Source organism: Dysidea avara, chromosome 11 (assembly GCF_963678975.1).
Source record: "Dysidea avara chromosome 11, odDysAvar1.4, whole genome shotgun sequence".
NCBI classification, from domain to species: Eukaryota; Metazoa; Porifera; class Demospongiae; order Dictyoceratida; family Dysideidae; genus Dysidea; species Dysidea avara.
Genome location: NC_089282.1, coordinates 17,783,504 through 17,806,863, shown reverse-complemented (window position 1 = coordinate 17,806,863; position 23,360 = coordinate 17,783,504). Strand labels below are relative to the sequence as shown.

The following is a 23,360-nucleotide window of genomic DNA, read 5'->3' as shown; positions in this document are numbered from 1 at the left end:
GGCGACTGAGTTGATCACATACGCTGAGCACTAAATGATGATCGAGAGCTGAACAGCAAATATGGGTTAGTGCTATAGTCCTAGCATACTAGCTTTGGTCAAACACAACATCTTGGGCGGTTGCGGTACTGTAGAGGGAACGTCACCGCAACGTTCAAGTCGGTCACCCACAATCAATATTAGAAACCTGGCCTTTATAAAAGGTGCAGCTTGTCCTGTGAGAGACTCTCCTCACCTATTAGGTGAGTGGTACTCGTGCTCTACCTGTATAAATGCGCTCATACCCATTGCATAACAATATACTATGGTGTAGTCAGTGGTAAAGTACAAGTTTTATATATGTAAATATACCACACCTGTGGTTAAGATCAAAAGCGCCGCGCTGTGGTATATAACTGATATACCACGCTTTGTGGCTACGCTTACCATATATGGTGTAACTTCACACATTCCGCGAAATCCTTATCTAAACGGTAAACAAGTCTCTAATAACAAGCGCCTAAATCAACCAACAATTATTCACCTCAGGAACTGGAACAAGTTTCAATGAACTCTTGTCTCCTTCATGGATAACTCACTAATCGCGACTATGTGGGCGTGGCACCGTTAAAAGTATAAAACGTCTGATCCATCAAGAATTTCTATTGATTTCCATCTCCAGGAGGTGCTGTTTCACTATAACTTACTATCTATAATCGTTTTCATCTACTAAGGTGTAGAATATAACAGTTATAACACGATTACTCGGGATATGACTAAATATACGCACTCACTCGAGCGCTGCGTGTTCTCGTGAATCGTGCATATATTTTAGTCATATCCCTCGTAAGCGTGTTATAACTATAAAATATCTTTACACCTGCAAGTATGGCTTCAGGCTGTAAAAACAACAGTAGTACAAGTGTTGTTCCTGTAAACAACTTGGCACATGTCACACACATGCTGTATCACTTCTAGCTGCATGTGTGCACCTGATGAGATTTGAGCACCTACCAACTGGATTGAAAAATGTTTTGCTTTTACATTTGAATGCTGTATAACAAACACCTTCAAATTTCAGTGGATTCATTTATGCACCAGTCACTACATTATAAAGATACAATGTATTTAAACATTTGTGTAAGTGACATTTGTGTACAGCATTGTAGCATGTCATATCCTCCCCTCACAGGAATGAAAATGTCACCAAGAAGTACTTCATGCAGGCAATGAGCCAGGGAGACATGAAGGAATGGCTAGAAGTGATGGAGGGCAGAGAGCCTGTAAGAACATCATGTTGTTTATTAATGGACGTCATTTTTGTTTGTTTTCTATTCTAGATGTACGCAACAATGCCGGCTCCCAAAGTATCAGCAGGTTAGTATTTAAAATGGCTTACAGCGGTATACCTACAGTCCTATAGTGTCCTGATTTTCAAGGTGTTAGTTTACTAATTCAGTTTTATATACTAAGGGATACTTTGAGATCTCAACTAAGTGTCTTGTATGGTCTCAAATTGTGGCCCAGGAGCTTATATGAGACTGGCCATAATTTGAGTCAATACAGTATAGGTATATAGATAGATGGGTGTACAATTAGAATGTTTTATGCACCTAATCAATGCTTGTCTATATGTACTTCAAATATGCCTTCTTTCTGTTAGTAAAAATGTTGAGTGAGGTTGGCTACAAGTTTGTGTGCAAGTGTGTCTGGGCCCTTGAGAAAAGAGGTATGGACATGTTGACATCTGATGACATCACGTTAGTATTATTACACCATTAAACACCAGGCCTGACTGAAGAAGGGATATACAGAAAGCCTGGCATCCTCTCCAAGGCTACTAAACTGATGAAGGAGTGTGTTGGTATGTGTATCGTTTGTGTGTGCTTGTTGTAGTGCACCAATTAGAAACTGTACACCATGCTAGTGAGTTGTGTGGTCCAAGAAGCAAATAGCATTAATAAATTTTTCCATGCTCCCTTCATCAAATGATTTTACATTGGAAATGCCCTCCACCTTCAGTAGGTAGTCCACATACCAAATTTGAGAGCAGGCATTCCTGATATACGAGCCCTTATAGTTAGCATCAATTTTTCTGGTAGTGTAGTTGTTGTATTAGAGTATTTAGTCAACTGGTAGACATGTAAAGTGTATGCTCTATACAGTGGAACCTCAGTTATCCAGACCACCCTTATCCAGATTCTTGGTTAAGCATACTATGGAAATGACTGCTCTATTAGAGTAGTGACTGTTCTATTAGGGTAATTGAAAAATCTTGATATTTTAAAATTTTTGATTATGCTATTTTAAGGTTATTTATACACAGTTTCAGAGATATGACTTTTCAGACTTATGAACCACCCCTGGTCCCAAGGAGTTTGAGGTTCCACTGTATTAGAATAGCTAAATGAAATTGTTTGTATAAATAAATTTATGCTAACAACTATTTATACTAACAACTTCTGTGTCCTGATAATGAAGATGCCATTAATTTCAAAGTGCTGCTTGAATATGTATAAATTGTCAATTACTATAGAAAGAGGCAAACTAGAAAAAATATCACTGGAAGACGAGTGTGAATATGATAACAAAACAGTTGCCAGTGCCATAAAGTTCTATTTCAGGTCAGATATCTTTAAAGAATTAGTGTGTGTTACCATTTCCACCCTATAGTAAACAGATCACAGACCCATTGATGACTCACACACTTTACGACTCTCTTATCGGTGCAGCAAGTAAGCAAACAAACTGGTTGTGTTTTTTTCCAAAAAATTCCTTGCAGAGGTAACAGACTATGATGACCGGGTTACAGCCATTACAAACCTCGTTAAGAAGTTACCACAGATAAATCACACAGTGTTGTGTTTCTTTATCAACCATTTGTCAAAGTAAGGCTACCAATTTGGTGGTACTGTAGTATAAGCATTTTGGGAGCAAATGTTTCTGGCCTACTCTTGCTACAGTGTACAATAAAGAGGTTATCTTTTTAAAAACTGCTGTGGAAACATACTAACTTTATCATGGATTGTTTTTCTATTGCGTTCTTAATTCACTTAATTCAAAGAGTCCATTAAGAGAAGTTCCACTGAATTCTGGTCTCCTTTTGGCAAGCCACTTTATACACAGATGGTGAATATTAAAATGGCCTGTTTAGACAAGTTACTATTCTACAATGACCTACATGCTTAGACGGGTTTTACTGTACTTGTGTATTTGTTGTCATAGTGTTGCTCTACATTCTAACTACAACCTGATGCAAGCTAGTAACCTTGGAGTAGTGTTTGGACCAACTCTCTTACGACCTGAGGTTGAGACGGTGGCTAGTATCAAGGACATCAAGTACCAGAACATCATAGTGGAGATTATGATTGATGAGAAGGATAGGGTGTGTGTTGTGTGTGTGTGCATGCGTGCGTGCATTTGTTCATGTGTCTGTATGTGGTGTGCGCTTGTGTGTTTGAATATCTGTCTTCATGCTGGTGTATGCAAAATGATCGTTGTCTATTCAGTTGGTTTTAACTTCCAGACAGGAAAACTTTGCTCTGAAGTGATTTCTTTGTGAGTATGGTATGTATGATTATAGCAGGATTTTGAAAACACCTTTCCTAATGAGTTGTACAGTCATTTTACCATGTATAACTCCAGGCCTCATAGAGCAATTGGAAATAGCAAATCCCTGAAAGGAGGTATGACACACTTGTACACATACAAAAAAAATGAAGGACAGCCTTTGATGCTTTGTCTAGAGAACTTGCACAATAAACAACTTTGTACGTATTCATAGAACATTCAAGAAGATACTTGGAACTGTGTTTTTTCTAACACTGGTAACTAGTTTATCATACAATACAAATTTTGTTATGAGGAAATTTTGGTGCTTTAACTCTGGATGGAATTTACCAGATATTATATTTTTTGGCAATTGTGCTTGTGTGTCATACTGCATTCCCTCTCTTTAGTTTCCTAAATAATATTGGACAAGAAATTTGAAGTCAATTTGCTCCCGCCAAAATTTTGTATGGTACGGTAGTAGTTGATAATAAATTAGTAAAATAAAGTTATAATCAACTATAGTATGTTCACGTTGGGCTGAATCCTGAAAAACAGCTAAAAATTAAAAGTGGATTTTTTCTCAATAGAGTTAACATTTCAGCCAACCAGATGATTATTGGTAACAGCAAAGGAGTCAACAGCAGACATGTACAGTTTGGCTCCATTACAAGTTCTGGAAAGGGCCGTAATGGATGCTGTACTTATATGGCTTCCCCACAGGAAATGTATTGTGGAAATTTTGATTGGCTGTAAATATTATGTCAAACATTTGAACAAAATGATTTTGAAATATTTTTAGCGGATCAAGCAGTACTACAATTGAGCCAAATTTCAAGATCGTGTGTAATTGCATCCACGAGTTATTAAATCTTTTTAGGATTCAGCTCAACGTGAACATACTATAGTAATGTATGTATATTGCTAGCTTTGAGATGTATGAAAATTTTGGGAATTCACTGGGCTACCATTCTATTTACTGGGCTTCTTGGGAAGTTTAAATAAACACTGTAACAGTACAGTGTAAAAGCTTACTTGTTATGAAGTGATGAAGAACAACAACTTGCGTATTCCGTGAAGAAACACTCGCTCCACGTGTTTAACTTGATTGTGGGTTTAATTATGTGAATCTTGTATGGCCTGATTCAAAATTTAATGACGATTCAAATAGTGCTTATTGGAAGTGAATAGGAGCAACCACCATCGATTTTATAAAAGTATGTGAAGGGTTTAGGTGTTTATTTAATGAAAACTTGCTTACACAACTAATTTTGGCCTCATGCTTTAGTGCAAGGGTAAAACCCTAGGTATCTTATTGCATCTTGACATAAATTGCATAGCCATAGGACGTGCGCTTCAAATATTATAGTGCTTGTTTACAGCCATGTATACATATAAGGGCTTATGCACCTTTAAGGGTTATATAGTGTTGTAGGTAAATTTATCTATTTAGTAGTAACCGGCTATGGGTTTTGGGTGTTTCAAATATGCTAAATCATCTTGTGTACCACTCAAGCATTACTGAACGAGGATTTTTATAATATATTTTAGCAGTGCTTAACATCCTTCTCCACGTAGTCTGCGTATTTAGATTTCACAAAATTGTGAACGTATCTAGAGATGTGCAGTATTGCATTTTTGAAGAACGGTGTGGTATTGAGAAAAATACCATTATATAATTTACACTACCCACACCTACGTATGTCAGTAGTAAAAGTTTTTCTTAACAAGCAAATACAATGATAACTGTACTACAAAGTAAAGTTGGAAGTACTCCCAATATCAAACAGCTCATTATAAAGCAGGTGGATACTCTGTGTACATATGTTTACAGTTAAAAGTGAATACATGGAGCTTGGCTTCATGTATGGCCATCACTAAACCATGAAACATTTAATTTCTGCAATAAAATAAGTATTAGTGTTCCATAACTACTATTACCTAAATGCAAACAACCTTTGTTAACTACATAACCCTTAACATATCCTCTAGAATCTTATAACAGTGCTTCAGACTGTTAATTTGGGATAAAAATAAACTATAGCTGTTACGCTAAGCGCTAAAAGTTAAATGTTTTTTATACTGGTAACAATGTTGGTAATTTCACCAGTGATATTCCAAATGGAGCGACTGTCATATCAACACAACCAGTGCATAATTCTGACTTGTCTAATTGTTGTTGTTGTTGTGGTGGTGGAGTATTCACCATTTCTGGTATAGCTTCTTCCATTTCTTTGTCAGCTGGTGTAATCTTACATATACAAAGTTCTGACCTTTCTTCTAACTGTGCCATCTTCTGTGTAGTAACTACAAATTCTTGTTTGCCTGCTCTCGTCTTTTCTTTGACAGGTAGTTTTGTTTTGTCCTCTGTTGACTGCTGTTGTTGTTGCTGTTGTTTTATAACATGTTGAGTGTCATCCTCCATTCTGTGGTATACATAAGAGCAGTGAGGCCAGTAAATTGTTACCTTGTTGGATCCTGTTAAGCTGATCTTCTTGCTGGTACACACTTGCTATCACCTCAGACTGCATAAGTTCAGCGAATGAATATACTACTCATTATAAACTCTTTTATGCAGCATATTTCCTGCCCTGCTACTAGTATTACACTATTATCACGCTATTGTCATGCTATTCAATCTGTTATAGTAACCCATTTGGTGACAATAAAATTGTTGACATCCGATGCTGTATTGTATTTCAATGAACTTCTTCAAGAACAAAAATATACTCGTACAGTACGGTAGTACTGTATATTAGATCATGAAGAACTGGGCTTTTCCAGCCAAAAATATGTATCACCCTAAAACCAGCCTCAATTTCCTTTCATGACAACTTGGCAGTATTGGTTAGGCACAGCCAAGCCCAAAAATGTCTTCAGACCAACCCCAAACACAGTCTATGAAATTTTTAAAATTTTTCTATTTAACAGAATTTTATTCTGACTAACTAACTAACTGATATCTATGGGTTTTATTTCTTCACTGTTCGACATTGCTATGTCCCGAGATGTGCCTTTTCACCAACCGCAGTACATACAATGCACGTATCATGGACTTACCTTTGTTTTCCTTTGTGTTCCAGTTCTTTTTGCGGACAACGCAAGGTATCGATTCACGATTGTGCAATGCGGCTTCCCTGTGGCTGTGTTGGCATCTTGCCCATATTTTCTATAACGACTGGATTGATTGCAGAGACGCTTCTTCGTTTGTAATGCTCTGAAATAGGTGAAAGCGAAGCGTAATAGTCACCGTTCAATCTCGAGTGGTCGGGGCTTGTGAATCATCCATATTTTTCATGGTGATTGCAGAGGTGCTTTTTCTACTGTTCTTTGTTACAGCACTGTATAATGGGCTGAACATAGCTGATAGCCAAGTGTAATAACTACTTCACTTTAGAGTCAGTAATGGAGAAGATAAATTATTGTTATTGTGGTCAAAAGTTGTTGTACCTGTAATTTGGCTACATCATTTTAACAACTTGTTTGTCTTTTAGGGAAAGTCCTCGGGGATTCACCTTTTTGTAATCTTTCAGGTTGTTGACCACCTTGATACTTTCTTGTTTTTTTTATGTATTCCTCCTGTTTGAGATTTGTATGCATGACTTCATGGTACCAATTTGTATGGTTTAGTGCCTTTTTACTAAAAGAACATATTTATTGGAAAGAGAGAAGAGAAAGCTACATGTGTGCCCAAAGTGAAATTGGGATGTCAAGCAACTAAAATACATGTTGATGTGCTAGCTAGGCACCCAACTTAAGAAATTACTCAACCATTTATAAATTGTGATGTGTTTATGTCATAGCTAATAATATATGTAGAGATGAAGTACCTGCACTGACTCATAGCACCTGAGTTTCCCTGTGCTGGTTCACTGAGTGGGTGTGACTGTGTTAGCACGGTAGCCAAAGGCTTTACTGTGTGTGTGTGTATGTTGGTGTGTGTGTGTGCGTACGTGTGCGTGTGTGTGTGTATGTTGGTGTGAGTGTGTTGTACTATATATTTATGCAATCTCCTTTCATTTAACGCCTACAGATTTTCCGTGAGAGTCCTCCAGTGGAAAGAAGGCCACCACCACAACAGCCAGTAGTCCAAGACAACTCATCATATGACAGCCTTGAGCCAGCGACAACAGCCACAAGTTCTACCACAACAGCAACGATAATAGCTACATCCAGCGAGCTCACTCAGTCAACATCAGCAGACAACATACCCAACTTGGAAGTGTCTTCTAAGCCAGTCCCCCCTCATTCCCCAGGTTCTCTGCACAAACGCAGAGACACTAGTGCAACTCCACAGTCCGATGATGTAGGAGGAAGGCAGCCTTATGCAATCCCTCCAAGAAGGATTGCTCCAAGGCCGCCTCCACATACCAAGAAGCCATTTCTGAAGTCATCCACGACGGATTCACTTCCCAACAATAAAAGTAATTTTAAATCAAGAACGATCTATGCAAAATTCTTTTCTGTAGATGCAGCAAGTCCTACTACTGAGAAATATCCACCAGTTTTTAGGCGGTCCCCTCCCCCCACCCCAACCACAGAGAACTCCAAGACACTACCCAATAGTCAGCCAGATGAAAAGAAGCAATTTGATAATAAGGAAGAAAAGAAGGAGGTGCCAGACAATCGTACAGTGGGTCACATGAGACCTCGAGCAGTTACTGCGGCAGTTACTAAGAAACCATTCATAAACCCCAATTCCCCAAGATTGTCTGACAAGAAACGGAATTTGTCTGACAACACTATGAGCAAATGTATGTTTGTATGTATGTTTTAACTGATACTGGTATGTATCGGAAATGTTACATATTAGCTGTAATGTGGGGCATGAGGGCTTTGTATGTGTATGTATGTATGTATGTACGTACGTATGTGCATACGTACGTATGTGCATATGTACGTATGTATGTATTCATGGTACAATACTAATGTATTGTGTTCTCCTTAGCTGAAGAGCATTTGGATAAAAATGACAACAGATTTGCCAACCAGTAAGTTTTGTGACTGTGAAAGTTACAACAACAAAAATATGCTTACTCGCTTTTCTATAGGGCTGAAGGAGATGCTCCCCCGATACCTTGGAGAACTGGAAGGTACAGGCAAGTGGGCCATTGTAGATGTTTCTGTGATAATTGGAACCTGTTACACAGATTGTGACTCTAAATTATCAGATGTTTTAGTACCTAAACTAAGTGTCCACATAACACAGGTCCTGTGTAGAATATTGCTGGCTTTTAGAAACAAGAGTGACTTCTGTAGTAAATAGTAACTCTTACTGTTATTTCAATTACCCTTTTCAAAATACTCTAATAGAGTGTTCACATAATGTATCCTCACTTTGTCATTTTGCAGTAGGAAAGCTAGGGGTGTAGCTTTCAAAGTTCCGCTGTTTAAAAGAGATGTCAAATTAGATGATGTTACTCTGTACCACTTGTCAGGAAATTTGTTAACTCTATTTGTTACATACTAATTTCACTGTGTAGGCAGCGATAGTAGCGTACTCCTATAGATAAACATTGTTGATTGGTTGGAGCAGTAGATTGGATGTACTATATATTCATATTTCACAGGCGAGCTCGGACATTGTATGATTGTGACTCAGATGACCCAAATGAACTGAGCTTCAAGAAAGGGCAAATACTGATGGAAGGTTAGTGCGGAGTAGATTTCTAGAATAGATGGTTGGTAGTTATGAGATAGAGCCTAGTGATAATTTGTGCAAAATCCATGCTGTGCAGTGTACTTTAAATTTTTGTAAAGATTTGAAAATCAATGTGGCAATGTATAATTCATTTTGTTTCATTTCCATTTTACAGTTACACCATCAGATGAGCCAGGCTGGTTGAAGGCTACACTTGACAACCATACTGGACTAGTTCCTGAGAACTATGTAGAACTATTATCATAATACACAATTTTTATACATTATATATTACTGTGTATGTATATGACAGTATTTCTAAGTGTGTGTAATAATAGAGTTTTTATATACTGTAAAATATGGAGTTCACAGGTGGGGATGGGCTTTCTGTAAATATTTACTGTTTTCTTAGCTTTGTTCTTTCGTGTCCTTTGGCATAAGAGAGGAGAGAACTAGCAATCACATGATGATACAATACAGCAAGATGTTCTGACTTTCCAATTCTGGTAGAAAAGGATGTTAGCAAGGTATCTGGTTTATGTAAGTGTTCTTAACTGTACATGTCTGCATTAACAGGATAGGCCTGACTGAAGAGGGGATATCTGGCATCCTCTCCATAATTGAATGTGGTAGGTATGTTTGTATGCCCCGGTATACAAGCAGCAACATACATCAAATAATATATCACATTGATTTCTTTCTGTTATTCACATTTTCAAAGTAACTACCATGAAATGCAATTGTGTTGCCTTGAAATGTGGGTACACAGTTGTGGGTACACTTAAAAGGTAACAAGTGTTTGGTCAAATAGAACAGTCACACCCTTTCGGGTCTGTTGTGCAATAATAAGAATGACAAATTTCAATGTAATAATAGAAAGAACTCAAGACAATTCCAGCTCACTCAACAAAGTGGTAGCACAAATGGGACATGTTGCTCTTCTGGGATCTGCTTACCAGTTAATGCCTTTGTCATTAGCCCTTGCTACTGTGTTTTCACTTTCTAGTGATGAACTGAATTATGAATCGACTATTACATTACTAGTGGAGTACTGCATGACAGCAAGTTAGCAAAACAAACTGATTTCCAATCCTTGCAGGGTTGCAGAGGTGATCAGGTTACAGCCATTACAAACCTCGTTAAAAGTTACCACAGATAAACCACAAAGTGTTGTGTTTCTTTATCAACCATTTGTCAAAGTAAGGCTGCCAGTTTTGGTAGTACTGCATTATAAGAGACATTTTGGGAGCAAATTTTTTTGCCTACTCTTGCTGCAATAAAATGGTTGTCTTCTTTAATTTCTGAAATCATAAAACTGCTGTGAAACTAAACTGATTGGGGCCAACATATTTTTCCTTATATTATATATGGATTTTTTTCTATACGTCCTTAATTCAAAGAGTTCATTAACCTGGTTTTTTTCGGGCCAAAATTTCCTGACTTCATTAAGTAAATGGATGCTTAGGCAAGCCACTTTGTACATGAATTTTGAATTTTAGATGACTAGTTTAGACAAGTTACCTTATTGTACAGTGACCTACATATTTAGACAGGTTTTACTGTACTTGTGTATTTGTTGTTATAGTGATGCTCTGAATCCCAACTACAACCTGATGCAAGCTAGTAGTAACCTGGGAGTAGTGTTTGGATCAACTCTCATACGACCTGAGGTTGAGACAGTGGCTAGTATCAAGGACATCAAGTGCCAGAACATCATAGTGGAGATTATGATTGATGAGAAGGATAGGGTGTGTGTAGTGTGTGTGTGTGTGTGTGTGTGTGTGTGTGTGTGTGTGTGTGTGTGTGTGTGTGTGTGTGTGTGTGTGTGTGTGTGTGTGTGTGCTGTACATATATGTGCGTTTACATGTCTGTTTTCACACATGTGAGCTAAGCAGAGTTGCGAGAAACGTAGCCAGTGAAATGACTATTGTGTAAGCACTTGATTTTAACCATCCAGACAGGTGGACTTTGCTTTCAAGTGATTTCTTTATGCCAGTTTGAAATACATACCAGTTTTCCATTCTTCATGCATTTTAGTGACTCACTGATTAACTACCATATAGCGCAAAAGTTTAAGGGGGGGAGGGATTTTTGATGATTTGCATTGTAATTTGTCTAATTTACTTCTTCTTTTTTTTTCAATACAATATTAATTAAACCATTTCATCAACAGTTTGCCCGTCAAATTGATTGATGAAATGGTTTCATCAACAGTTTGCCCGTCAATTTGTCAGAATTTTACCCTGTCAAATATTTGCACTATACAGTTACTAAGCAGGCCTAGTAACCCATCAGGAATATTTTCACACTGAAAGGGGGTATGATACACTTATGCACATACAAAATGAAGGACAGGTTTGTGATACTTTTTCTAGAGAACTTGTACAAGAAAACCTGATAAACAACTATGTAAACATTCAAGAAAACACTTGTTTGTATTTTTAGTGTTGCAAACACTTGTACCAAGTTATTTAGTAGTTGATAATAATTACATAATAATTGATAATTTATAAAATAACATTGCATACATTTTTATTGTATAGTAGGTAAAAAAAAGCCTGGTAGATCAATTTGGATGGTAGACTAAGTTTTAATTTAATAATGGCCAGCTGTGACTTTCAGGTGTTTCAAACACATAACAACCTATTTGCTGCTCAAATATTACCACCCTTCTCCGAATAATCTGCTTATTAGTTTTCACAAAATTATGAGCACATCTGTTAGATTCTTATACAGTGTGTTAGTTTAGTATAATGTTATTGTTTGCTAACTATTAAATGTCTTTTCTACTGTTGAGGATGTTGGTAAGTTCACTGGTGAGTAAGAATGACTCAGTAACTTCTTATCAACACAACCAATGCATAATTCTGACTTGGTTGATTGTTGTTGTTGTTGTTGCTTTTGAGGTTGAACATTCACCATTTCTGGTATAGTTTCTTCCATTTCTTTGCCAGCTGATGATTGTACACCAATCTTACATATACAAAGCTCTGAACTTTCTTCTAACTGTGCCATCTTCTCTGTAGCAGCTATTAATTCTTGTTTGCCTGCTCTCATCTTTTCTTTGACAGGTAGTTTTACATCAATGCACAGCTGGGTTGACTGTTGCTGTAGTTGCTGCTGTTTTATAACATGTTGAGTTTCATCCCCCATTCTGTGGTGAGAGCATTTCATCCACATTCACATCTCTCAGTTTTTATCTAGCTAGTTATATTATATGAAACTAGTATATTGTCACTTCACTGAATCCTGTTAAGCTGATCTTACTGGTACACACCTGCTATCATCCCAGACTGCATAAGTTTAGCAAGTGAATAAATTGCTTGCTACGAACAACTTTTTATATGACAATTTCCTCCTCCGCACATACCCACTATTATTGCCATGCTATTCAATAGCCCATGTAATAATATTAACAATAAAATAATTTGTCATTGATATTCATGACCAAAAGTTTGGCCTAAATAATTTGTCATGACCAAAAGTTTGGCCTAAATAATGTTATTAATAAGATTATGAAGTACACCTTTGCTATGTTTAGGACCTACTTAACATGGTCAGGTCATAAAGTACACCTTAACTGTGTTTTGGGACCTACCTGAAATGGTCACTATAATGAGGTGGTCTTATTAATGAGATCATAAAGTACATCTTAGCTATGTTTGGGACCTACTTGACATGGTCGCTATAACAAACAAAAGCTGGCTGCTATCTGATGTTTCACTGACTGTACAGTGTTACAGCCAAATGTCCAGAGATGTATGTGCAGTCTGTGTAGTCTGCTCTTATGAATCTACAATAAATTAAGAATGCACCAGCAAGGTTTCTATACAGTTGTGGTAATTAATTTGTAGTAGCCTTTGTCTGAGGGGCTCTAGAAACTCAGTCAGTGTGTTCTATTTATGTTAGAAATTTTGTAAGACAAATTAATGATAAAGGAGTGACAAGACAAAGAGGCATACTATAACTCCTAGCATTGAGCTTTACCCCTTCAAGCAATATGTGAGTGTTCTTGTGCATCCTATCAATGCCAATACTGCTTGTATTATACAAGAAAGTAGTTCTTATCTGTATTTTTTAATCTACTCTTGCTAGTGGGCATAATTGCTGAGGTAGAAAAGTGACGATGCAGGTAAGGACGAGAAACTAATGATTTTTCATGCATCCTAAGCTAACAGCACAGTTTTTAGCTTTGCCAATTTATGTTTGATCAATAACAGAAGTCTGTCATTCCAGTAGTCCATTCCACTGTTTATACACTCCCCATCATGTTGCGGTAGTCAAAGTTGTTGTTGTAATCTAGTTGTGTTTTACCTTATTTGGGCATTTGGCTAACCATTTGTGTGTCTTTTAGGGAGAGTTCCAGGGGCTACCCTTTGATGTAATCTTTCTGGTTGTTTCAATGTTCCTTGTTCTTTGTATTTCACCTGTTTGTATGCACTAATTCGTTATGTTTTAGTTCTCTTGATCATGTTGTGTTTTCTATTTCATTGTGTTTGTCATCTGTGTATGCCTTGATAATGATGATGAAGACATTTATTAGAAAGTGAAGAGAAAGCACATCATGCAGTTTTGCACCTGAAATTGTGACACATACCTAGTTCAACAATTAACAGACTTATGTTGTAATTAGAGACCCACTACAAGGATCTTCATAACTTTAAAACCTGAGGAGAAGCTGAGGGTTTTTAAAGCTACAAAGATCTCAGTGGGTGACTTAGAGTTGATACTAGTTTATAGAACTTTGCATGGGCGAGATCAAAGGGAAAAGTGTACTTTAAATTTCATAAAGTACACCTTAGGGCAAACAGTGCTTTACTTCCCACAAAGAGTGTTTTATTGCACCGCAAAGAGCGCTTTATTCATATACATAAAGCACTCTTTGTGGGCAATAAACACAGTTGCGCACGTGCTTTAGTGCAGGTTAGTAGCCCATGGCACTCGTGCCAGTACGACTAATCACCCAAGCTGGTAAAGGCTGATAGCCCTCACCGTGCTGAGTGGTCAATTAGCCCAGCCAATGCGAGATCTACCACTGGATTGCTTTTAAAGACATATTTAAATGCTTTGATGATGGGTGGGAGAAGGTAACGTTGCTGTTACGTTTGTTAATGTAAATGGACAAGTCCTGGAAATATCATGGAAATATTTCACCATGTGCCAAAATAAAATCAATTGTGGGTTGTGACAAAACTTGCCAAAATATACGGTGAAAGTATACTATGCCAAACTATGGTGAACTACACATGAGTTACATTGTTAAACTAGTTTGTGTGCATTCAGGCTGCTAATAATTTGTGCAACGCATGTTAATTACCTAGTGTATGGTGAAGCTACATGACTAGAAAACTTCCATATATCATTTAAAAGATTGCCTTTCACCTCATGCTTTATTAGCATCTCAGCCGCGCCTCGTGCTTTATTGTTCATATAGCATGATCAAGGCAATGCTTTAACATATACAGAGAGATTGATTGTGGGTTGAGTATAACTCTTGGTATAACGTTATGTCATCATATCTTGCACAAAATGTAAACCCGCAATCATTTTCCATGTTGGTACATATAATAACAGAAAGCACTAGAGAACCTCTCTAGAGGTTTCTTAATAAGTTTAAAAAGACTTTATCATCTATCAAAGATCAAGGATTTTATGCATACCATTTTCTAATACTAGAATGAAGCATGTTCATGTTGTACTACTAAAACTGGGCACCTTGTCAGTACACTTGATAAGCAAGTTACTCAACCGTTTATATGTAAATTGTGAGGTCTACACGCGTGATCAAAAGCAAATCATGTGTAGAGGAGAGGTGTCCAACTTCATTTAGAATAATTGTATGGCATAGACTTTGATGAGAATAATAACTGCACTCTATGTCGATGTTCTAGATGTCACCAAACAAAACCTCCAACTACCTGAAACACTTATAATTTTAACTATGTAATTACTTAAGTGGTTAGTAGTATTAACAAGAGTGAACTTTTATTATTCACTCTTGGTATTAATTATTAAGTTTAAGTTATGGCTGTTGATTGCTACCAACAAACCTTGTTTATTATAAATTATTCACACTTTACGGTGACCAGCAATGAAGCTCTGACAATAACATGTGCTGCAGCCTTTGGATTACCTAACTTAATTTCAAGGACTTAGACTTAAAAATGACTTGACTTAGTGACTGATAAGGTATATCAGAACAGGGCTAAAGTAAGGATAAAATCCCTCCAACCCCAGTATTCGAACTGCAAGTCATCCAATGTCTAGTCCTGGGCTGCACTCAGTCTTCCTCCAGGAGGGATGGATTTTCTTCCTTAAACCTAAAGTATTTATCATTAACACTAAATTTACAGTGACCAGCACTAAACCTACCCTAATTTCCAGGACTTAAGACTTAATGACTTGACTTAGTGACTGATAAGGTGTAACAGAAAAAGGGCTAAAGTAAGGAAATAATCCCTCCAGCTCCAGGATTCTTTGGGGCTATTTTTTCTCACACCATAAAGCCTAAATAAATTAAAAAGTGTTGTAGTGTAATTTTATAGAATTGTATGTTTAATTATTGGTGATGTTAACCAATATCGTCAATTATATACATGCTTGGCAACCGAGCTAAGTGCTGAGCTCTCAGTACCAACAAGTGAGTTAGTACATTACTGTACATGAGATATGTGATGCTCACAATTTCACTGTGATGCTTCTCAAATGTCACAAACCATACTTCCAATTTCATAGTATACGTTGTACTGTATAATGGGAAATTTTCGAAAGGTTAAATTTTCGAAATAATTCGAAAAGCTCAAAAATAATTCAAAATTTATCAGCTAGCTAGCTACAAGGATCAATATTACATCCTAGCCGAAGTGACAATCAAAGAAAATAAATCTATAAACGAAGTTTGAGTGCATGTTAGCTATAGGCCTCATATATGTAGCTAGTTTATAGGCACTGGAGTGAATATCTAGAAGAGCTTTAAAAACACCAGCTAGCCATGGCTCAGTCCACAGGCCACTGGATTAAGGCCTTAAAGGCCGCCAATCAACATGCATGGTTCAAGCTACAAAGGAGGAAGAGGTGGCTAGACACGATTCTACCAAAGCCAGATGGATCTTTATCAATATCTATGCTGAACAATTAAAAGATCTTGTATGGTCAGTAATTTGTGCTAAATGCTCTAATGTGCACATATGTACTTTGGCTTCTTGATAATTATGTTTGTAAACTATTATATTGATAGTTATTCATCGTAGAATTCCCCACTGAATAGGGAACAAGTCAATGATGCCATGATTGTCCTTGCAAGCAGACAAACAAGAACTAAATTGTTTAACTAGGCTTGCCCCTTCAACAATATAATATATCAACAAGTCTTCCTTCTCTCAGACATAACACAATACAAGAACTATAGCTTAATCAGCACAATTAAGTTCTACATCACAGCCATACATTTGTACTTTTATCTTTTTTATATATACCATATAATGTGCAACATGTGCGTAAGTGTAATTGAGTGTTAATAGCCATATAGTCTATTGCATCACCCTCAAGTGTCTTTTAAGTGTTGGTAATTTCACTAAAGATAATGACAGTTTATGGCTTTATATTCCAGTAACAATGGTCGTTGGTAGCTTTATGCCAAGAGAACCAGTACATAGTTCAGACTTGTCTGTCATTTCTTCATTAGTTTGTGATTTTATACCAATCTTACTGATGCAGAATTCTGACCTTTCCTCAAGTTGTGGTACCTTGTATGTAACAACTACTAATTCTTGTTTGGTGTCTCCCAACTTTATAATAATTAGTAGTTTTACACCAATGCATAGCTCTGGTTTGTCCTCTGCTGACTGTGGGACAACTATTATTTCATCTCCCATTTTGTGTTGTGGGCGCACACTGATGTTAATCACTGCAAATCAGCATTTGTAATCTAATTCTATCTAGCTACGTTGTTATATTGATACCTGATTGAATCCTGTGAAACTGATCTTCACTCCTCAACTGCCGTACACTAGTAGGGTAGCAAATGAAATATTACTCTTCACAAACTGCTTGTACGTATATTGCCATATATGTAATTCTCTCTGTATATTTATCTAGCTTAAGCTTGTTATATTGATACCTGATTGAATTTTGTGAAACTGATCTTCACACTTCAGCCGCTGTACACTAGCTGAATAAGGTAACAATTAAATACTTCTCTCACAAAACGGCTTTTATTACAATATTTCCTTTAAATAATGCTGCACGTGCTCTCATTTGGTATCACGTTATTTTGCCATAATGTGATACAATTTGTGACATGTAGATACTGTATCTTGTATCAATGAATCCTCACTAATAGGGCTATAATCTTCTTCAAGACCAAAAGTGTGTGCTCAATAGTAATTCAACAAGGTCATGAAGTAGCTACAACTTAGCTATATGTTTTAAGGCTGAAACAAATAGCGCAAATATTTGTTAAGAAATATTTAGATTCATTAACCAGTCATTTAGACATTTTATCTTTGAAAACTACTGACAAATACATACGTGTGGAGGTTTTTAGTCTATGAATATTCTGTTTCAAACACCTGTAGAATATGTTAGTTTGTTAAGTTGAAGAATATTCTGTTCCCAAAATCAATATTTGTTCCACCCCTAACATGTTTGGGACCTACCTAACATTGCCATGCACTATAACAAAGTGGCATTTAAAAAGGAGATGGCAAGATTTCACTGCAACCAGTGCACTACTCAAGTTCCCACCAATCAGTGCCACCAAATCATCCTGGGGAGCCCTGCAAGGAGGCTGTCATGATTGAAAGTGTGGGCACCATGTGTTCTCATCTGAACCTCACCCATGTGGGGGGAGGGTGGCTCCTTAAAGTTGGCATTTACACAAGTTTCCTCTGTTGCTATAGAAGAGCATATGTATGTACGTACGTATATAGTTTCTTTTCATAAACACAATTACTTATAGTGTAGCTATGGCAAAAATGACTGTATCTTGTATCTGAATCAGTGTGTGTTGTGTAGTGTATTGTGTGTGTGTAGTGTAGTGTAGTGTAGTGTAGTGTAGTGTAGTGTAGTGTAGTGTAGTGTAGTGTGGTGTAGTGTAGTGTATTGTGTGTGTGTGTTCATGTGTGCATGCATGCACGTGTGTGCGTGCGTGTGTGTGTGATGTCTGTATTTATGTGTATACATATATGTATGTATCATAGAGTACAATAATACTGTATAGTAAAGACTACAAAGGTGTGGGCATGGCCCATGCAAAAACATCACTCAAACACCAGCCTCACGTTTTCCTGATGACAATGAGGAAATATTGGTTAGGTAAAACTAAGCCCAGACAACAGATTGACCTGAAATGTTTTCAACAAGTTGCTATAGATTTTTTTACCTAAAACGAAATTTTCTACTGACTGAGTAACTGACTGACTTATGCCTTAAGACAAGTGTAATGGCTAAGGGGCTTGGTTTTTCACTGTTTTATGTCGCTTTAGCCGGACACATGCCTTTTGGCATACTACAGTATGTACAATGCATTCTTCATGGACTTACGGTGTGTCCCATTCATCTTTACTGACAGCAAAAGGTGTCGACTTGGCAGTAGCATGTGATGGCTTCCCTTCATAATGGAAATCGTTCATATTTTTAAAAATAGTAGTTACTTTTATTGCAGAGGTGCTTTTCGAACAGTTGTTGATTCGTAATGCTGGGTAATGGGTTGAACGTTGAACATAGCTGACAATGAAGCGTAATGGATGACAATAATTGATAGCTAGGGTAGGTGGTACCCATCTCTTGGTGCGGTATGCGTGGATTCACCAGTCATAATAATTTTGTTTTACAAAAAGTTAACAAACAAGCACACAAAATATTTGGAAATCTTCAACTAGAGTAGGGACCATATAGCAAATCGATAAAAAGTACTGACACAAGATAAAAAGTACTGACACAAGCTGGAGTAGTTGCACGATATTAAATCACAGTAAAACAATAAGAAATGTTATATCCCTACTGTGCTCAAGATACCATAATGGAAAGGCACAGTAGGGATATAACACTTCTTATTGTTTTACTGTGATTTAATATCGTGCACTACTCCAGCTTGTTTCAGTACTTTTTATCGATGCACTATGGTCCCTGTAAGCTACTCTAGTTGAAAATTCCCAAAAAATTTTGTCTACTTACGTATGTATGTACGTACGTACATATGTATGCATGTATGCATGTATGTATGTATGTATGTATGTATGTAATGTATGTAATGTATGTATGTATGTAATGTATGTAATGTATGTAATGTAGTGTATGTAATGTATGTAATGTATGTAATGTATGTATGTATGTATGTAATGTATGTAATGTATGTATGTATGTATGTATGTAATGTATGTATTTATGTATGTATGTATGTAATGTATGTAATGTATGTAATGTATGTATTTATGTTTGTATGCATGCATGGATGTGTGTGTGTGTTTGTATGTGCATGTGAGGCAGCATAGCCAAGTGGCTAAAGCATCATCCTGGTAATTGAAAGTTTCTAGGTTTGATACCAATTTAGTGTTATTGTTTCCTTGAGCATTTTCTTCAGTCTACCCAGCTGTATATTGGCTTGATGTGATCTGGGGAAGCAGCCCAACCAGCTATAACATCAATGAGTACCTGGTATTTACTGGGGAAGCAAATGCCAACTTTCTTAGTCTCATTTAGCGATGTTGGGGTTGTTGTGGAACTTCCACAAGGTTCCACGACCTTGAGACCTGGACAGTCCTTCTGTGGGTAATGTAATGTAATGACTATACTTGTATGTATGCATGTACTGTACTTGTATGTAGCGTAATTTGCTTTATTTCCATGCAAAAAAATTTTGTGATAAAAATTTTTGTGTAAAAAATATTTTTGTATGATTTACGTGAATGACTGCTCTATTAGAGTAATTCAATCTTATGTAAAAATTTTCATGTAAGAAATTTTCGTACAAATTTTGCATACAAAAGTAATTTTAAATGTAATGTATGTATGCCTGTATGTATGTATGTATACGTATGTATGTATCTCCAGACAAGCAGAAGAGAAGATGTATGCATTGTACAGTGCTACTGTTCTTTAGCTGAAGACTGTGTCGCGTTACGTTTGGATAATAATGACCCAAATTTTCTAACCAGTAAGTTTTGTAACTATTGAAAGATGCAACAAAACAACATCTTTTACAGTATAATTATATTTATAATTTTATTGTGCACGTATATGACAGCATTTCTAAATGTGTGTAATAATGTATGGGAGTTGGGCAGGGATGAAGTTTTCATGCATGCCTTGTTGTGCTGACTTTAAGACTTTGTTCTTTTGCATCCTTGGTGTGATTTTGTTGTGGGAGAGAACTCACACCACCAAGACAATGAGTTGATAGAATTCAGCTATAAACTCTGCTATAAGACATTTAAAGTTTCACAATCAGTATTCCAATATATTGGGGCACTAGCATTACATGAAGTTCACCATGATCCAATTATATTGTTTTCCTGGTGCAATAGCTAGGAAATGTATACACATGCTTAGCGAGGCTGCTGAAGGAGTCTTGAGACTGACAACTATACGTAATAGCAAGGTAGTGCATATACACTCTAATAGAGCAGTCAGGCATGTTACTGGTTGCTTGTAATCACAGATACAAAAAATTAAGTGATACTTGTAAAAATTTAACTCTATCAATTCTAGAGAGAGCTTGCTTTTCTCCTCTGGTTTTTTCTGCATGGGACCAACAGCAACCACAGCGTATAAGAAACTTGCTTCCATGTTGGCTGACAAGCGAGAAATGAATTATAGTCGGTGTTTGTACTCAGTTCAGATTTTGCTTCTCTTTATTAAGATCAGCCATTATGTGCCATTGTTTGAGGGGTCATCGTTCTTACTGTACATCGTCCAACATCTGCCAGTATAGACCTGGCCTATTCTGAGGGTAGTGCTTCTGTTGGGATAATTGGTCCTTGGGACATTCTCCTGTGTCCTGGTAAGCTATGGTGTGACAAGACACATGACATACTACCACCCTCTCCAGCTAAGGCGAAATACTGCTACTTGATGATTCTCCAGGTGGTTTAGTACAGTACTTTTGTTGATAGTATTCCTCCCAATCAATCAGGCTGGAAAAGAAAAAAAAAGTTATGAAAAAACACCAATGGTAACCTGTATAGTAGGGATCACAAAGTCCCAAGAAAAAATATTGACTATCCAGTCTCACAATACCTTCATGGCACTGGTACCCAAAAGGCAACTGACAATTAACACTTCCAAAAAGTTTCAACAAAATTATAAACAAGTTGATGTGCTACCAGCAGTTGAGTTTCTATCCATATCAACGCTATACTATTATTTATTTTGCTGAATAATTAGAATTTGGTTTGTGTATATTTCATAATTCATGTGTTATTTTGTAATTTGTTAATTATGTTACTGTGCCCTTACCACCACCCCCAGCACTGGCTGTCAAGTGCTGGACAGCTGGATAACACCAGTGACTATTAAGAGCAAAGCTATTTGGGGGCATCGGCATTAAGCCTGCCTCGAAGCCTGGCCATCACAAAACCAAAGAGGAGATGAATAGAAGATCCCCAATGTACCAGTAAGAAAACCTGGCCATCACAAAACCAAAGAGGAGATGAATAGAAGATCCCCAATGTACCAGTAAGAAAATGTAGTGTTGCTAGTAACACATGTATAAATTGTGTAGGTGTGATATGTACCAGATTGTTGGCATATGTTGTTATGTATTTAATCAGGTCACTCCCTGTATGTTATTGATCATGAATTGTTAACAAATGTTTCCCTAATCTCCTACTACTAGCTCAGCAATATGTTAGTGCATGGGCAGAGAGTTTGGATGGATTATGGTAGTGGCAGCAGTGGGATGTCCCCTTGAAGCAAGCCTTCAACTCATTAGTGTTGAAGGACGACAAGAGGTGTTGTGTGTGTACCCTTCTTGCTCCTGACAACACCTTCAAGCTACTGGACTGAGAAAATTTGATGAAACTTTAAAGAAATATCAGAAGTAAGTGATTGTTTACTGTAGTAATGTATTTTGTATCACTTTCAAACTATTCATCACACTCCAATTGTCTATTATACAGCAGAGAAATTTTTAAAATCTGTAATGAATTGATAGAATACTAAGTAAATAGGTTTTTTTAAGGAGTCATATTGTACTATGTTCTTTCTTTAGAGAAAAAGTAAAAAGGAGAGTGCTTGGTGGTTCAGCATCCATTGTAGTATGTCAGTCACTGCATGTTGCAGTCAAGAGGGAGCTGATTCGTCTCCCACACAGAATTAAAATTGAAAACAATGTCATCACAGACTGCAGTAACCCCCTGCCAGACAGGAGCACAGTTTCAACACTTCCAGTTTCAATCCCTCATTCAACCAGTGATACTGTAGTATTACCTGCTAATTTACCAGAAAGTAAACTGGATGGGCAAGACATACAGGTTTCACTGGTTAAACAGGTTGTACCTGATGAACAGGTTTTACCGGATTCCACCAGTCATGCTATTCTGATCAACATAGAGTCTCCTAGTCCAGCAGTGGTTGCTGATAGTCAACTTCATGATGTGTCAGTGACTATAAGCATGGGTCAATATCAACTTTCCACACCTCCCAGGCCACACATTTCAGCATCACCTGATCACAAACAGATCAGATGATCACCTCGTAACCTCTCCTCTACAATGGTGTCCTCTACTGAACGTGTTACACCTCGTAAACCAGCGTCACATGATTCTGATGTTGTTGGGTCAGAGATGATTACTTGTGCTGTGTGCATAAATGTGAGTTAATTGTGATGGTGGGGCAGATATGCAACGTAAAGTGACCAAGATGTTCACTTCTGGCAGAAAGCATGAAATTTGGTGTTTTGGGGTTTTAGAACATGCTGATTCTAAATTTTAGAGGAACCACTTCATCAGAACAAGGCTTCCTGCTTAAATCTGAGCTCAGAATTGGTGTGGTCAAGATTTTAAAGCTAATGCGAAGACATTGTTTTTTGCTTTAGTACATTCTAAAAATACATTCATTACTTGTGCGTAACATGATTCTGATGTTGTTGGGTCAGAGATATTTACTTGTGCTGTGTGTAAGATCTGTGTACATAAATGTGAGTTAATTGTGACAGTCTATACCTGTGCTTTTATATTGTATGGACTGAAAT

The 23,360-nt window shown here is 37.1% G+C and overlaps 2 protein-coding genes across 6 annotated transcripts in view; both read left to right on the top strand.

The window, feature by feature from the left end:
* LOC136238818 (rho GTPase-activating protein 10-like) overlaps positions 1-9,527 on the top strand; it is a 19,814-nt gene extending 10,287 nt beyond the window's left edge. For 3 of the 4 annotated variants that reach the window (XM_066029421.1, XM_066029420.1, XM_066029422.1), the window contains exons 14-27: positions 1,172-1,262; positions 1,320-1,356; positions 1,643-1,708; positions 1,769-1,843; positions 2,516-2,603; positions 2,653-2,714; positions 2,762-2,867; positions 3,205-3,364; positions 7,562-7,952; positions 7,998-8,282; positions 8,477-8,519; positions 8,580-8,627; positions 9,099-9,178; positions 9,345-9,527. In XM_066029421.1, coding sequence (XP_065885493.1) covers positions 1,172-1,262; positions 1,320-1,356; positions 1,643-1,708; positions 1,769-1,843; positions 2,516-2,603; positions 2,653-2,714; positions 2,762-2,867; positions 3,205-3,364; positions 7,562-7,952; positions 7,998-8,282; positions 8,477-8,519; positions 8,580-8,627; positions 9,099-9,178; positions 9,345-9,436 — 1,624 coding nt within the window. In that variant the 3' untranslated portion in view covers positions 9,437-9,527. The remainder of the gene's footprint in view (positions 1-1,171; positions 1,263-1,319; positions 1,357-1,642; positions 1,709-1,768; positions 1,844-2,515; positions 2,604-2,652; positions 2,715-2,761; positions 2,868-3,204; positions 3,365-7,561; positions 7,953-7,997; positions 8,283-8,476; positions 8,520-8,579; positions 8,628-9,098; positions 9,179-9,344) is intronic. The other variant, XM_066029424.1, reaches the window with a different exon arrangement.
* On the top strand, positions 9,515-23,360 carry LOC136238820 (rho GTPase-activating protein 26-like). 2 transcript variants are annotated; one of them, XM_066029427.1, is made up of 7 exons: positions 9,515-9,696; positions 9,746-9,798; positions 10,755-10,917; positions 20,222-20,324; positions 21,638-21,844; positions 22,005-22,208; positions 22,380-23,360. In XM_066029427.1, the coding sequence occupies exons 2-5, from the start codon at positions 9,794-9,796 to the stop codon at positions 21,667-21,669; spliced, it is 303 nt and encodes a 100-aa protein (XP_065885499.1). In that variant the 5' UTR covers positions 9,515-9,696; positions 9,746-9,793; the 3' UTR covers positions 21,670-21,844; positions 22,005-22,208; positions 22,380-23,360. The 2 variants fall into 2 exon arrangements, with proteins under 2 accessions (XP_065885499.1, XP_065885498.1); XM_066029426.1 differs by having other exon boundaries at positions 9,583-9,696; positions 9,746-9,802.

Excerpts from the sequence above, each read along its gene's own strand:
- LOC136238820 (XM_066029426.1), top strand. Across the intron at positions 9,803-10,754 it reads TCCATAATTGAATGTGGTAG|TGATGCTCTGAATCCCAACT; the intron begins GTATGTTTGTAT and ends TTGTTGTTATAG. Across the intron at positions 20,325-21,637 it reads TGACCCAAATTTTCTAACCA|CACTGGCTGTCAAGTGCTGG; the intron begins GTAAGTTTTGTA and ends CACCACCCCCAG.